At 44.3% G+C, this 14880-nt stretch overlaps 1 protein-coding gene across 1 annotated transcript in view; it reads left to right on the top strand.

Moving 5' to 3' along the window:
- The first annotated feature begins 847 nt into the window (after positions 1–847).
- The window catches only part of LOC115096272 (opsin-VA-like), a 32157-nt gene continuing 18124 nt past the window's right edge, over positions 848–14880 (top strand). Inside the window, exon 1 of the mRNA XM_029610771.1 lies at positions 848–1202. Coding sequence (XP_029466631.1) covers positions 848–1202 — 355 coding nt within the window. The remainder of the gene's footprint in view (positions 1203–14880) is intronic.

Genomic DNA, 14880 nt, shown 5'->3' with positions numbered 1-14880 from the left:
ACTTCTTTATTTAATTAAAAAAGGTACAGTACAGAGCAGCATGTTTTACTATATACACAGATACAGACTTAAAATTCTGAATTTTATCTAAATTATTTCTAAACGATGTATCCTTGCTTTAAATAAATGGAGACAAGTGAAAATGAAGCAGCCTTTCATTAATGATAGGTAATGAATTATTTTTGAGTACACAGTATTTTCTGTAAATAGAATTTGTGAGTATATGGTAAGGTTATACTTGGTATTCCTGCTGAATCTGATTCTAGAATTCAAGCAGTGGTCAGTTCTGTCAGACGTTTCTCAGGCAGCTCTGACTGAGGATGGTCTGTTCCATTGCTTCAGACACACAGCCAGGAGAGTCCTCCCCTCCTTTCTTTTTAAGAAGGCAGGGTTTCCTTATCTCCTGCTCTGAAGGATGGCAAGGAAGGCGTCTGCCCAGAGCCCTTGCCTCTCTTAACAAAACTGAGGTGCCCGGGAACATTTTCTGCTTTGCATTCAGCAGGCACAGATGAAACAGGGCAAGAAATCCTGCTGGGGAGGAAGGGGCTTTAGAGCAGGCTTGGCTCTCTGGCTACAGTGGAGAAGGAATAGGATCAACTGAGCTCCTCTGCGACTCTACACGTCAGACTGAGTTCACTTTTAGTGTGTGATGTGAAACTACTGTCCTGCTAAAAGTTACTTTTATGCTCTATGTTACTTTGAACCGGATGGCAAAATACATTTTTTTTTTTTTTTTTTAACATTTCTAATAGACCTGAACAGTCTTCTTGTGCTTAAAGAATAGTAATCGACTGCAGGCACTGCCAGCATTTGATTCTCATCCCTTCAGTTTATCGGAAACGGGAAGATGGATACATTCAAAGTTTCTAGCAATGATTCTCTGCTTCCCAAAAGCTCCACATCTTGGAATCCCTTCCAAGGACCTTTGGGGTCAATACAACCCTGGAACTTTAAACTTCTGGCTGTGCTGATGTTCCTGGTTACCTCACTTTCAGTTTCAGAGAATTTCATTGTTATATTGGTTACATTTAAGTTCAAGCAATTGAGGCAACCTCTCAATTATATAATTGTGAATCTAGCTGTTGCAGACTTTCTAGTCTCGATAGTAGGTGGCACTATCAGCTTTATAACCAATAGTAAGGGTTACTTTTACCTAGGAGCCTGGGCTTGTGTGCTGGAAGGGTTTGCAGTTACTTTCCTGGGTAAGCTATCATTTTTATTTGCACTTTTATTTTCTTAATTGTGAATACAGTGCTAGATCACAGAAATTGTGTTCTGCATTTGATATGTTAAAAAATCAAAACTGCCAGGATAGATTTCTCCATTTAAAATAATTGATTGCAGTTACTTTGTAAAGCGACTTTATTCTTTATGCTGACATAATGGAATAGTACTTAGGGAACTTCTTTGTGCAATTGAAACTGATGCCCTGGATCATTCATTCTTACATTTAGAATTGCTCCAAGCATCTTTTTTTTTTTTCTTTTTCTTTAGAAACTTTTGTATGAAAATGTTTTGTTAATAATTTCAATTGGTTGTCACACTTTTAAAGAGAAAAAATGAAATAGAGAGATTTTCTGTAAGATACGACAGAAAGAAAGAATTCATTATTAAAGTGTATTGAGTTTTTGCACGTCTCTGAAGAATCTCAAAAATCACGTTTGAAAAATAATTAGAATCAGGCATCTATTTTTTTTTTCATGTAATTAGTTTCTGATCAGATTCTTTTGCTTTACAATAGATTTAACCTACTTTTCAGGAGATTCATTTTCCTTTGCCAAAAGAATCTCTAATTAAGGGAAGCACTTCTACCTGAGCAAAATTCAGTGGCCGTCAACAATATTTTTAGATACTACTCCTCTTTTCTTCATTTTGGCTGTTGATAGATAATTTGGTGCTCAAGGACAGACAGAAGGAGTTGACTAATTCATCCTGCAACGGGGAGAAGATGAATGTGCTGAGGTGACATAAGGGCTGCAGCAGCAGTTTGTCCAATCCATCAGGGTACCTCGGTTTCTCAGGAGCTCCCTGTTTGCTTTCTACCTGCCAATTGCTAAAACTTTTATAATATCTGAAAACTGCAAGCACCCATTGAGAGAGACTGAAAGAGAAATTCCGTATTTTAGAATTACAAAATCATCCCAAAATAACCATATTTCCATGTGCACGTGTGTGTGTGTGTGTGTGTGTTGGGGGGGGGGGGGCAGGATGGGGAGTACAAAAATTCTTCTTTTCATTTTTGCATTTTTCTGTGTTTTTTTATAATTCATTTTTCATTTTGTTTATTTATTAGAAATGAAATACATACCACAGCGAAAAGAAAAAACAAAAAGAGAGGAAGAGGCCCTCCCCCCAACTACCGAGACCCCCTCTAGTGCTGTCCATCCACCCTGTGCCTTTCCCTACCCTCTCCCTCATCCTCCCATGGATGCCACTTATCTCAGCTTGGGGGTTCTAATAGTAGAAATGGAGCAGGCGCAACGTGTTTGTAAAGATTTGATTTTATGTATGTAATTATGTTCATCGTCTAGGCCTTTTTGTGTTAGGCGTTTAATAAATTCTTTTAAATGTAAAAAAAGGTAATGTAACCTTCAGTGCCGCCTGCCCCATGGGTCCAGTTTCAGCTTGGCATCATTTTGTCCTGTGGGTATGTGCTATATAGCCAACAAAATGGTGCCAACCTCAGGGTGAGCTGGCGTCATTTTGAAAATGGGCTCGGTGGGGCAGGAGCAACTGAGGATCATTCATGTCTTCCTTTGACCACTGGAATCCCATGGATCTGAGAAAGGGGGCGATATGAGGAAAGGTCAGGGGGGAAGGTGATTTTAAAATATTCGCCAACCTGGAGTTATTCACTTTTCAAAATGAAAGGAAATGAAAAAAAAATGAATTTCTGTAGTTTTGTTTTGCTTTTGTTTTTTAATTAAACTAAACACATTTTTTGTTTCATTTTTCATTTCATTAGAAAACAAATGCACATCCATAATGGGGAAGACAATGAACAAATGGTGGGAAGTTTTCACAGTTTGAAATATATGAATTACCTGAAATGTAGGATTCCTGTGATTTGTCCCTGCTTACCCCTGGAGGAAATATCATGGAGAAAAACATTGCAGGTCCTGTTTACTAAAGCACGCTTAAGACGGATGTCAGTGCATCACGATTAAGATGCTGTTCATTAAAGCAAGGCTTTCCAAACCTATTCTGGGAACTCCTCAGCTCATCAAGTTTTCAGAATAGCCACAATAAATATGTATGAGATTAATTTGTGTACATGGAAACCCCGTATATGGAAATATATCCAATGCATATTAATTGTGGATCTCCTGAAAACCTGTCTGGCTGTAGAGTCTGCAGGACGAGTTTGGAAAGCCCTGCACTAAAGACTAAAGTCAGTCCAACACCCACCCTGGGGTAGAAGGGTGCTCCATTATCTGATTTTCCCAGCGAATAAAGAACCTACTGTGGAGGAGCGAATGCATTTTCGTCTGGGGAAATCCCTCTTGGCTGGTACACCCCCCCCCTCCCAAGAGAGTTTTCAAGGTGGTTCAGTTCATCCAGGTCCCCTCTCCACCACCCAATAAGTGCCTTTCCCCAAGACCTTACCAGTGGGATCCCAGTCCCTGTATCCTCCTTCCACTCCCATCAATTTTCCTGGCAGGTCCTCCTCACCTTCACCTACCTCATCCAAGAGTAACATAGTAATGACAGCAGAAAAGGACCAAACTGTCCATCCAGTCCGCCCAGCAAGTTTCTTAAGGTAGTATCTGCCACGCTGTGAAGGATACCCCTATGTTTCTCTTAAGGGTGGAAACTGCCACTCTGCGCAGTTATTCCTAAGCATTATGATAAGGGTAGTAATATTTAAAATCAAAATCAAGCAACTGTAAAACCCACCAAAAATTACTGCTAGCAATATTTTTACTGGCTGAGGAGCCTTGAAAATTCGAACAATGCTACTTGATGTGCTTTGCTTCTGCACTTGGCCGTAGAAGCAGCCCTGTGCTTTTTCCCTTATGTCTGCTTATCAGTACCCCAGACCATAAAAGTCAGGGCCTGTGCTGGTTGTCATCTGAATCCAATTCCTCTTTTTTCCCGCCTGCCGTCAAAGTGGAGAGTAATGTTGCAGTTGCATCAAAAGCATCAAGGCTTATTGGTTAAGGATAGTATTCCCCAATGTTGCATAATAACAGGTGGTGGCAAGAGAGATTCCCACACCCCCTTTCCTTGGTTGCTTCTAATCACCAGGTGACCTGAGGCGCTACTTTGCCCTGAAGATGTGCAGAGCAAAGGAAAGCATCAAGTCAACTGTCTGTTTTCAAATATTGAGCAAATGATGCAAAAGGAAATGGGAATCTCATGTTTTGAAATATCTGATGATATAGGTGGGGATGGATGAAATCTGAGAGAGGGTAGGAGGAGCAACACAGAGTCCTCTTGTAAGCTCTTGAGAGGGAATTAGAACCTTCTTGGAAACTCTCATGGAGGGAGGAGTAGGCACATGCAAGGAAAGGAGAGATCAGCTAGTGCCATTTTCATATTCAAAGTGAGAGGGGCAGGGAGTAATGGGAGGTCTCTGCTGTCCTCCCTTTCATTATTCAGCCAGTGCCGGTGTGAGGGTCTCCAGCCATTCTAGGCAGTGACATCACAGTATCACTTGGCTCTCTCTCTCTCTCAGCCCGAAATCATGTACCTCCATGTCGCACTCACCATCTCTGCCACCTCCTTCTGGCCCATGCTTCGCGACCGTTCTCATATCTCCTTTTGCATTTCAAAAATGGCGCCCTCGCATACACCGACGGCACCCCACTCCCTTACGGCACCCTAGGCTACCTAGTCCCACCTGTTGCTTGCGCTGGCCCCGTAGACAGTATCACATGGGATAGATGGGGGGACTGGGGGCCTACTTAAGGGGAATTATGTGAACTCCGAGTCCTCTTGGAAGCTTTTGGGAGGGAAACACCAGTTAGGAGTGTGTTCTCCAGCCAAGGGATGGATCACATGGTTGACAATAGGCCCTTTTATTCACTGGTGGTGAGGGGCATTCAGTGCCCTTGACCACTGGGGGGGGGGGGGAGTGGGTGTCAAAGTGTAGACATTGGTAGAGTAAAAGTCAGTTCTCTCGAAAAAAATTAACTATGCCTCATGAGGTGTAGTTGATTGTTTGCATTAGCTTGTGGGTTATCACAAATCATGTGGTAAACCAAATTATATATTTAATGAGCTGATTTGTTTCAGTTTGCAGGCAATGCTTCTCATAAAGGAGGTAATTTTAAAAGGAGTAACACATGTAAATATAGCAATCTATCATAGCAATTTAAAAAAGCTAACTTATATGTGTAAAGTGCCCTTACATTTAAGTATCTTATGGACAATTCAATAGCATATATTGCAGCAATTTTCATAGGCCCACTTTTAAGAGTAAAGTGCATTTATACATGTAAAACCCAATTTTAAGTATGTAAATGATTTTTAAAATCAGGCCCTAAATGTTTTTCTGTTGTATGACTTTTTTTCATGTCAAATGTGATGAAACATGCGTTAATTTGTGTTAGCAAATATGCCGCCATATCATGAGATTGCTGATAAGGCTATTGTAGAACATAAGACTTGCCATATCGGATCAGACCAAAGATCCATCACGTCCAGCACCTTGTTTCCAATAGTGACCAAGCCAGGTCACAAGTGGCCAAGTCAGGATACCAAAGGGTAAATTAGATTACAAGCTGCTTATCCCAAGAATAAGCAGTGGATTTCTGCAACTCCACCTTAAAAATAATTAATGGACTTTTCTTACAGAAACTTGTCCAAACCTTTTTTAAACACAGCTACACTAAGGGGACAATTTTAAATTTTAAGCGCACGGGGTACATTTGTGCGTGCTACCCGGCGCGCACAAATGTACACCCAATTTTATAACATGTGTGCGCTGCTGCGCGCATGTTATAAAATCCGGGGTTGGCGCGCACAAGGGGGTACACACTTGTGCACCTTGCGCTCACCAAATCCAAGGGGAGCCCCAATTGCTTTCCCCGTTCCCTCCGAAATCGGAGTGGCCTTTGAAGGAACTTTTTTTTTGTTCCCCTCCCACCTTTCCCTCCCTTCCCCTATCTAACCCACCCCCCCCCCAGCCCTACCTAAATCCCCCCCATCTTATCTCGCTGAGTTATGCCTGCTTTTGGCAGGCGTAACTTACGTGCACCGGCTCGCCGCCCCCGCCCCCGCCCCGCCCCTGGACTGCTGCCCTGCTCCCGGCCCGCCCATTTTTGAAAGCCCTGGAACATACGTGCTTCCCGGGGCTTGTGCACGCCGCCGAGCCTATGGAAAATAGGCTCGGCGCGCGCGGGGGTAGGTTTTCGGGGGTTTGCGCGTATCTTACGTGTGTAACCCTTTGAAAATCAACCCCTAATAGTTTTCATCACATCCTCTGGCAATGAATTCCAGAGCTTAATTAAATGCTGAGTAAAATATATTTTCACCTTATTAGTTTTAAATATATTACCTAGTAACTTCATTGTGTATCCCCTGGCCTTTGTACTTTTTTAAAGAGTAAACAACTGATTAATGTTTACTCATTCCATTCCACTCATTATTTTATATACCTCTATCATATCTCCCCTCAACTGTCTCTTCTCCAAGCTGAAGAGTTCTAACCTCTTTAGCCTTTCTTCATAGGGGTTTTGTTCCATCCCATTAATTATTTTGTGGTCGCCCTTCTCTGTGCCTTTTCTAATTCTGTTATATCTTTTTTAAAATGTGATGACCAGAACTGCACACAATTCTCAAGATGAGGTCGTAGCATGGAGCTATACAGAGGCATTATAATAGTCTCTGTTTTATTCCCCATTCCTTTCCTAGTAATCCCTAGCATTCTATTTGCTGTACACTGAGCAGAAAATTTCAACATATTTTCAATTATGACAGATCATTTCCTGAGTGGTGACTCCTAATATGGAACCTTGCATTATGTACCTATAATTTTGGTTACTCTTCCCTAAGGGGCGGATTTTCAGAGCTCTGCTCGCCTAAATCCGCCCAAAACCGGGCGGATTTAGGCGAGCAGGGCCCTGCGCGCCGGGAAGCCTATTTTACATAGGCCTACCGGCGCGCGCAGAGCCCCGGGACTCGCGTAAGTCCCGGGGTTCTCCGAGGGGGGCGTGTCGGGGGCGGGCCCGGTCGTCGCGGCGTTTCGGGGGCGTGTCGGCAGCGTTTTGGGGGCGGGTACGGGGGCGTGGCTACGGCCCGGGGCAGTCCGGGGCATGGCCGCGCCCTCCGTACCCGCCCCCAGGTTGCGGCCCGGCGCGCAAGAGGCCCGCTGGCGCGCGGGGATTTACGCCTCCCTCTGGGAGGCGTAAATCCCCCGACAAAGGTAAGGGGGGGTTTAGACAGGGCCGGGCGGGTGGGTTAGGTAGGGGAAGGGAGGGGAAGGTGAGGGGAGGGCAAAGGAAAGTTCCCTCCGAGGCCGCTCCGATTTCGGAGCGGCCTTGGAGGGAACGGGGGTAGGGTGCGCGGCTCGGCGCGCGCCGGCTATACAAAATCCATAGCCTTGCGCGCGCCGATCCAGGTTTTTAGCAGATACGTGCGGCTCCGCGCGTATCTACTAAAATCCAGCGTACTTTTGTTTGCGCCTGGAGCGCAAACAAAAGTAGGCTATTCGCGCTCCTTTTAAAATCCGCCCCTAAGTGTATCACTTTGCTTTTCTCCACATTAAATTTAATTTGCCTTTTGTATGCCCAGTCTCCCAATTTTGCAATGTCCTTTTGCAATTTCTCACAATCTTCTTGCGATTTAACTACTTTGAATTATTTTGTGTCATTGGAAAATTCGATCATCTCACTTGTTCCCATTTCCAGACCATTTATAAATATATTGAAAAACAGTGGTCCCTGAACAGATCCCTGGAGCATTCCACTATTTACCTTTTTCCATTGGGAAATTTTTTCCATTGGGAAAATTAATCATTTAGCCCTACTCTCTGTTTTCTATCTTTTAACCAGTTGCAATCCACAATAGGACACTGCCCCCTATCCCATGATTTTTTTAATTTCCTAAGAAGTCTCTCATGAGGGACTTTGTCAATGCTTTCTGGAAATCTAGATTCACTACATCAACTGGCTCACCTTTATCCATGTTTATTTATGTTATCCCAAAAATGTAGCAAATTTGTGAGGCAAGATTTCCCTTGGCTAAATCCATGTTGACTTTGTCCCACTAAACTATGCTTATATATATGTTCAGCAATTTTGTTGTTTATGATAGCTTCTACTATTTTGGTTGGCACAAACATCAGACTCACTGGTCTATGGTTTCCTGGATCACCACTTGATCCCTTTTTAAAAATTGGCGTTACATTGGCAGCTGTGCATTCTTCAGGTACCATAGATTATATTACTGATTACTTACAAATTTCCAATAGCAGGTCTGAAATTTCATTTCTCAGTTCTTTCAGCACTCTGGAATATATGCCATCTGGTCCAGGTGATTTGTTTTCTCGTTAGTTTGTCAATTTGCCCTAGTACATCTACCAGGTTCACTGAGATTTGTCTCAGTTCTTCTGAATCATCATCTTTGAATATAATTTCTGGCATGGGTCTATCTCTCCTTTCCCCTTTCTCCGTTTCTTTTCAAGGGTTCCAGTTTAGCTTCAGAGATTGTGCATCGATTAAAAAATGATCTCTCTTCGTTTTGACAAAGCACCCATTTGGTGCTCCTAAGGTGAACATAAGTACCTATAAATTTTGAGCTGGTTTCTCATTTTCTATAGGCTTATGATACCTCTCGATTAGTCAGCGTTTTCCGTAGCAAGACACCTTCTTAAACTCTTTAAATCATTTCTTCTTCTTTTTACAATCTGCCTCACTTGTCTATTTAAGCGAATTATATCCTGTGTAATTGTATTTTGCTTTGTTTACCTTTATAGCGCCGTGGGCGGTTTCGCTTACCCGCGGCTAAGGATTTCATTGACTGAATGAGCATTTCCCACGGAAGCTCCGTGTATCGCTTTTCTGAACACTTCAGGTATTTTCTACGTCTGTTTCTCTTGAGTACAATATTGAAGGGCTCTTTTGTTTTGTTTACTCTTTACCATTTTCTCATTTTTTCAGAGCTAATGTCTCGCAAGCTCAACAGATTTTCCCAGTAAGTTGTTCAGCTTCTTGCTAAATCGATTTTTGTTTATCCATTTTCTGTTTGAAGGGTATTTTATTTTTATTTTTATATTTATTTTACTTTTCCTTAGACTGCATACAATCAACCCACAATTTCTTCCACTGAGCTGCCTTTGAGTTTCAGGTTGTTATACCTTCTTTTTGTTCTTAAATCTTCTTTTTATTCCCCCCCTTCCCCAACCATTCCCTTTCTTTTCCTTCCCCTTCCCCCTTTCTCTCTCTCCCCTTCCCCCCTTCCCCCCTTCCCCCTCCTTCTTCTCTCTTCCCTCTCCCCCTTTCTCCCCCTCCTCCCTTTCTCCTCCTGTGTTTCTCCCTGGTTCTCCCCTTGTTAAAATGATATTATGAATTTCTTGACTGTGTTCACCTACCTGCTCAATATTTGATTGATCTTTGTTTTTATAGATTCTTAGAAGGTGTGGTCCCCCTGACGCAGCCCCTGATGCGAAACTCGGCCATGTCAGGGTCCTTGTGTGTACTATATTTTCGTGATTGTATACTTAAGAAACTCTGGGGCAGATTTAAAAAAGTTGCGCGAGCACGTACTTTTGTTCGCGCAGCAGGCGCGAACTAAGGTATGCCTGATTTTATAAGATACGCGCGTAGCCGCGTGTATCTTATAAAATCTGGGGTCGGCGCGCGCAAGGCTGCGCAAAATCAGCAGCCTGCGCGCGCCAAGCCGCGCAGCTTGCCTCCGTTCCCTCCCAGGCCGCTCCGATTTCGGAGCGGCCTGGGAGGGAACTTTCCTTTGCCCTCCCCACACCTTCTTCTCCCTAACCCATCCCCCCGGCCCTATCTACCCCCCCCCCCCTTACCTTTGTCAGCAAAGTTACGCCTGCTGAAAGCAGGCGTAACTTTGCGCGCGTCGGCCGGCAGCCCCGCTCCGTCCTCCGGTCCTGGGGGCTGGTCCAGAGGCCTCGACCACGCCCCTGGGCCAGCACCACGCCCCCGGGCCCGCCCCCGAAACGCCACGGCCCGCCCCTGAACGCCGCGTCAGTAGACTCCGCTCCCCGACATGCCCCCGACACGCCCCCTTACAAAAGCCCCGGGACTTGCGCGCGTCCCGGGGCTTTACGCGTGCCAGCGGCCTATGCAAAATAGGCGCGCCGGCGCGCGAGGGCCCTGCGCGCGTAAATCTGGAAGGATTTACACGCGTGGGCCTTTGAAAATCCGCCCCTTTGTGTACCACATCTGTGATTGTATGCACCTATTAAAAATCTATTGTGCATAGTTATATTGACCAGTAGATTGATCGCCACACATTATTCCTCTGTTGTATGGGTATATCTCTTACATCTTCCTCAGTGAATACTGAAGCAAAGAATTAATTTAGTATCTCTGCTATGGCTTTGTCAACCCTAAAGGCACCTTTAATGCTTTGATCATCTAATGGTCCAACTGTCTCCCTCACAGGTTTTTTTTTTACCTCTAATGTACCTGAAAAAGTTATTATTATGAGTTTTTGCTTTCACGGCAAGCAACTTTTCAAATCCTCTCTTTGCCTTCCTTATCAATGCTTTGCATCTGACTTGCCAGTGCTTATGCTGTTTCCTGTTTTCTTGATTTGGATCCCTTTTCCATTTCTTGAAAGATGTTCTTTTAGCTATTATAGCCTCTCTCACCTTACCCTTTAACCATGCCAGTAGTTATTTGGCTTTCTTTACACCTTTTCATATGTGTGGAATACATCTGGTTTGAGCTTTCAAGATGTTATTTTTAAACAAAGTCTGTGCCTGAGCTAAACTCTTAGGGGCAGATTTTCAAAGGGTTACGCACATAAGATATGCGCGTAATCCCCGAAAAGCAGCCCCTGCGCGCGCTGAGCCTATCTTGCATAGGCTCGGTGGCGTGCGCAAGCCCCGGGACGCGCATATGTCCCGGGGCTTGCAAAAAGGGTGGGGAGTGGGCGGTCCAGGGATGGGGAGGGGCATGGCCTGAGCCTCCAGGCACAGCGGCCATTTTCTGCTGTGCCCGGGATCGCGGCTCGGACGTCGGCCAGCGCGCGTAACTTCTTCAACACAGGTAAGGGGGGGTTCTAAGTAGGGCTGGGGGGTGGGTTAGGTAGGGGAAGGGAGGGGAAAGTGCAGGGGGGGGGCGGAAGTAAAGTTCCCTTCTAGGCCGCTCCAATTTCGGAGCGGCCTCGGACGGAACGGAGGCAGGATGCGTGGCTCGGCGCGCGCAAGTTGCACAATTGTGCACCCCCTTGTGCACGCCGACCCTGGATTTTATAACATGTGCCCGCGGCTGTGCGCGCATGTTATAAAATCGGGCGTAGATTTGTTCGCGCCAGGTTGCGCGAGCAAATCTGCTCCCGTGCACAGGTTTTAAAATCTGTCTCTTAACTTTTGCAGTCACTCCTTTCATTTTTTTCCTGACCATTTTCCTCATTTTATCATAGTCAGCTTTTTGAAAGTTGAATGCTGTCACAGTAGATTTTTTTTGTTCTTCCTCTAGTTATTAAGTCAAATTTTATAATGTTGTAATCACTATTGCTAAGTAGCTCCAACACTGTTACCTCTCGCACCAAATCCTGTGTTCAACTAAGGAATAGGTCTAAAATAGTTCCCCCTCTGGTTGGTTCTTGTACGAGCTGCTTCTTGAAGCAGTTATTTATTTCATCTAGGAACGTTGCCTATCTAGAATGTCCTGATGTAGCATTCACTCAGTCAATTACTGGGGTAATTGACTGAGTGAATGCACCAGGCGCAAACAAAGGTACGCCGGATTTCAATAGATGCGCGCAAGGGGGTGCACATTTGTGCACCTTGCACGCCGAGCCCTGTGCGCACTGCCCGTTCCCTCCGAGGCCGCTCCGAAATCGGAGCGGCCTCGGAGGGAACTTTCCTTCCACCTCCCCCACCTTCCCCTCCCTTCCCCTACCTAACCCATCCACCCAACCCTATCTAAACCCCCCTACCTTTATCACAAAAGTTACGCCTGCTTGAGCAGGCGTAACTCGCGCGCGCCATCACCCAACCCGGGGGCTGGTCCGGAGGCCTTGGCCACGCCCCCTGGAATGCCCCCGGGCTGGCACCACGCCCCCCGGAATGCCCCCCGGAATGCCCCGAACGTCGTGCCGCCCCCGACACGCCCCCCTAGCAAAGCCCCGGGACTTACGCGCATCCCGGGGCTTGCATGCACTGCCGCGCCTATGCAAAATAGGCTCGGCGCGTGCAGGGTTTTTTTTTAAGGGTTACGTGCGTAACTTATGCGCATAACCCTTTTAAAATCCTCCCCACTGTCTCCCATCTTATTATTTTTTAGACTTCTATCATTTTTAGACAGACATTTCAAAGTATGTTTTTTGATCTACAGGAGTAATTTGGAATCTTTTTGCACTTTACCTAAAGACACTTGGTCTACTTTGGCATTTATTTCAGCCTCTCTACTGGGATGCCCTATTTTCCCTCTTCTCTTAGTATCCTTCAAAGATACATCATTCCAAACCTTGCGCTTCTGAGCGACTGTCGGCTTTCCTCCATCATCTAGTTTAAAAGCTACTTTCTTACTCTTAAGTGAAAGAGTGATCAAAGGTATTAAGGATATAATAAGATAGAGCTTACTTTAATTTGTTGGAAGAGGAAGCTATTACTTTCTTTTGATGTGGGTGCAGGAGACTCACTAAGGAACTCTGTATCTGATAAGTGGAAGCACAGTGAAAATAAAGTTTAGGCAATGCTCTAACAAACTTTTCAATGAATGATGTTCACTGAATTTCTCCATGTATATGAGATTCTGTTTTTGACAGCTGTGTACATAATCCTGGGGGAATTCTAAACAATACATTTATTTTAAAATGTTGCATACTATATTTATCAAAATAATGCAATCTAATTATGTCTTTGAGTAGTAATTAACTTAAAGTTCAAAACCAAAAATGTTCTTACTGAAAGATGCAAAGTATGAACAATTTTTTTTGGTGAATTCCCCCAGGAATGCTGCAGTAGTACATCATAGCAAGGGCTTCTGTTTTTTTGGCAGTTTTACTTTAGTAATCCAAGGGGAGTTGTGAGCTGCAAGCAGTACTGACTTCTTCCAGCTGCCAATGCTTGTGGCAACACAGAGATATCTGTAGCCATTGCTGCAAATGAGAGCAGTTGAACAAAGTTGGTGCTGTCTTCAGCTCATCTTGGGTGCAATAGATAGGGCTTCTGATTTTCAGGGGTTTTAGTTTGGTTAACAGGTAGTAGACTGCTCTCCTCATTCTCTCTCCTATTCCCCTAGCTCACCCCCAACACTCTCTCCCCCTTCCCCAGTTTGTACCCCTAACAACTACAGCATGTGTTATTTTTCCCTATATTCATCACCTTGCACTTATCCACATTAAATTTCATCTGCCATTTGGACATCCAATCTTCCAGTCTCTCCAGGTCCTCCTGCATTTTATCACAATCAGCTTGTGATTTAACTACTCTGAATAATTTTCCGTCATCTGTAAATTTGCTCACCTCACTCATCGTACCCCTTTCAGATCATTTATAATTATATTAAAAAGCACATGTCCAAGTACAGAGCTCTGATGCTCTCCACTGTTTACCTTTTTCCACTGTGAGAACAAAATTTGTAGCTGAGGCAATGGAGGATGAAGTGACTTGCAAAAGATCACAAGGATTAGCAGTGGGATTTAAATCTTGGCTTTCCTGGTTCACAGCTTGCTGCTCTAACCATTAGGCTACTCCTCCCAGCTTGTCTTTCCACCAACAAGGATCCCTCCTCACATGTTCTCCTCCAACTCATTTCCCCCCCCCCCCACTCTCCCCACTGATTTCTCTCCCCTCCACTTCTTTTTCAGCCTCCCACAAGCTTCTTCAGTGGTTCCCCTGGGCCTTCCACTTCTGCCTCACCTCCTGAGTTACCTGTAGGAACTGCCCCCTGAAACGGCAGTCTTCTTTCTCTACCATGGGATTTTCTGGGTACTGTGTGGCTCATACTGTAACTCCCATGCTGATCGCTAAGTATTGCAAGAACAGCATGGGAGTTCAGAGTATCACAAAGTGCAAGAAGGAGATTCTACCAGCTCGGGCTCGGGCTGTTCTTCTTCCTGTTGGTTTGGGGAGTCAACTTATTTTATTGTGGTACTTCTGTGAGCTAACTTCTCATGAATTCTGCACAGAAGAGTCAGGTAAATTTTGCATGGGAGGGGAATTACGTGCAAATTCGGCATTGTGCAGTTGGGCAGAATTCCCCCAGGAGTAATCGGCGAATGGCACTGTCAACTGTGTAGTCATATTAACACTTTATTCCTGTTAGTCCTGTAAATTATGTAGTCAATTACAAAGAGTGGGATTATAATTGCTACATAAATCCCTAGGGAGCAGTCAAAAGCAGTCATTTTCCTTTCTAACCAATTTTTAGCAATATTCATTTCTGTTCAGGTAAATTAATATGTTGTAATAAGAGAAATTGTGCAAATGAAGCATTTTGCTAAATTTGATTGTCTTCGAATAAAATGAATTCAGGGCATATCCTGAATCACCTTTTCACTTGATAGAAAAATGCTGCTTATGTCCATCCACCTTAGACCCGCAGGGTTTTGTGTGCTTAACCTACTATAGTGCTGACATTTCATTAAATCTCTCTTTGCCATAAAACAAAGCTAATTTGTGAAGTTATTATTTACGATGCACCAAAAGGAAACTGTAGCACTGTAAGATTTCCCCATGGCCAAATGAGATTATTCATTGCTTTAAAGCATTACCATAAATTTTTTTGAAGT

Source organism: Rhinatrema bivittatum, chromosome 7, assembly GCF_901001135.1.
Source record: "Rhinatrema bivittatum chromosome 7, aRhiBiv1.1, whole genome shotgun sequence".
Lineage (NCBI taxonomy): Eukaryota > Metazoa > Chordata > Amphibia > Gymnophiona > Rhinatrematidae > Rhinatrema > Rhinatrema bivittatum.
The sequence above is the reverse complement of the archived record's forward strand: the minus strand, read 5'-3'. Positions and strand labels throughout refer to the sequence as shown.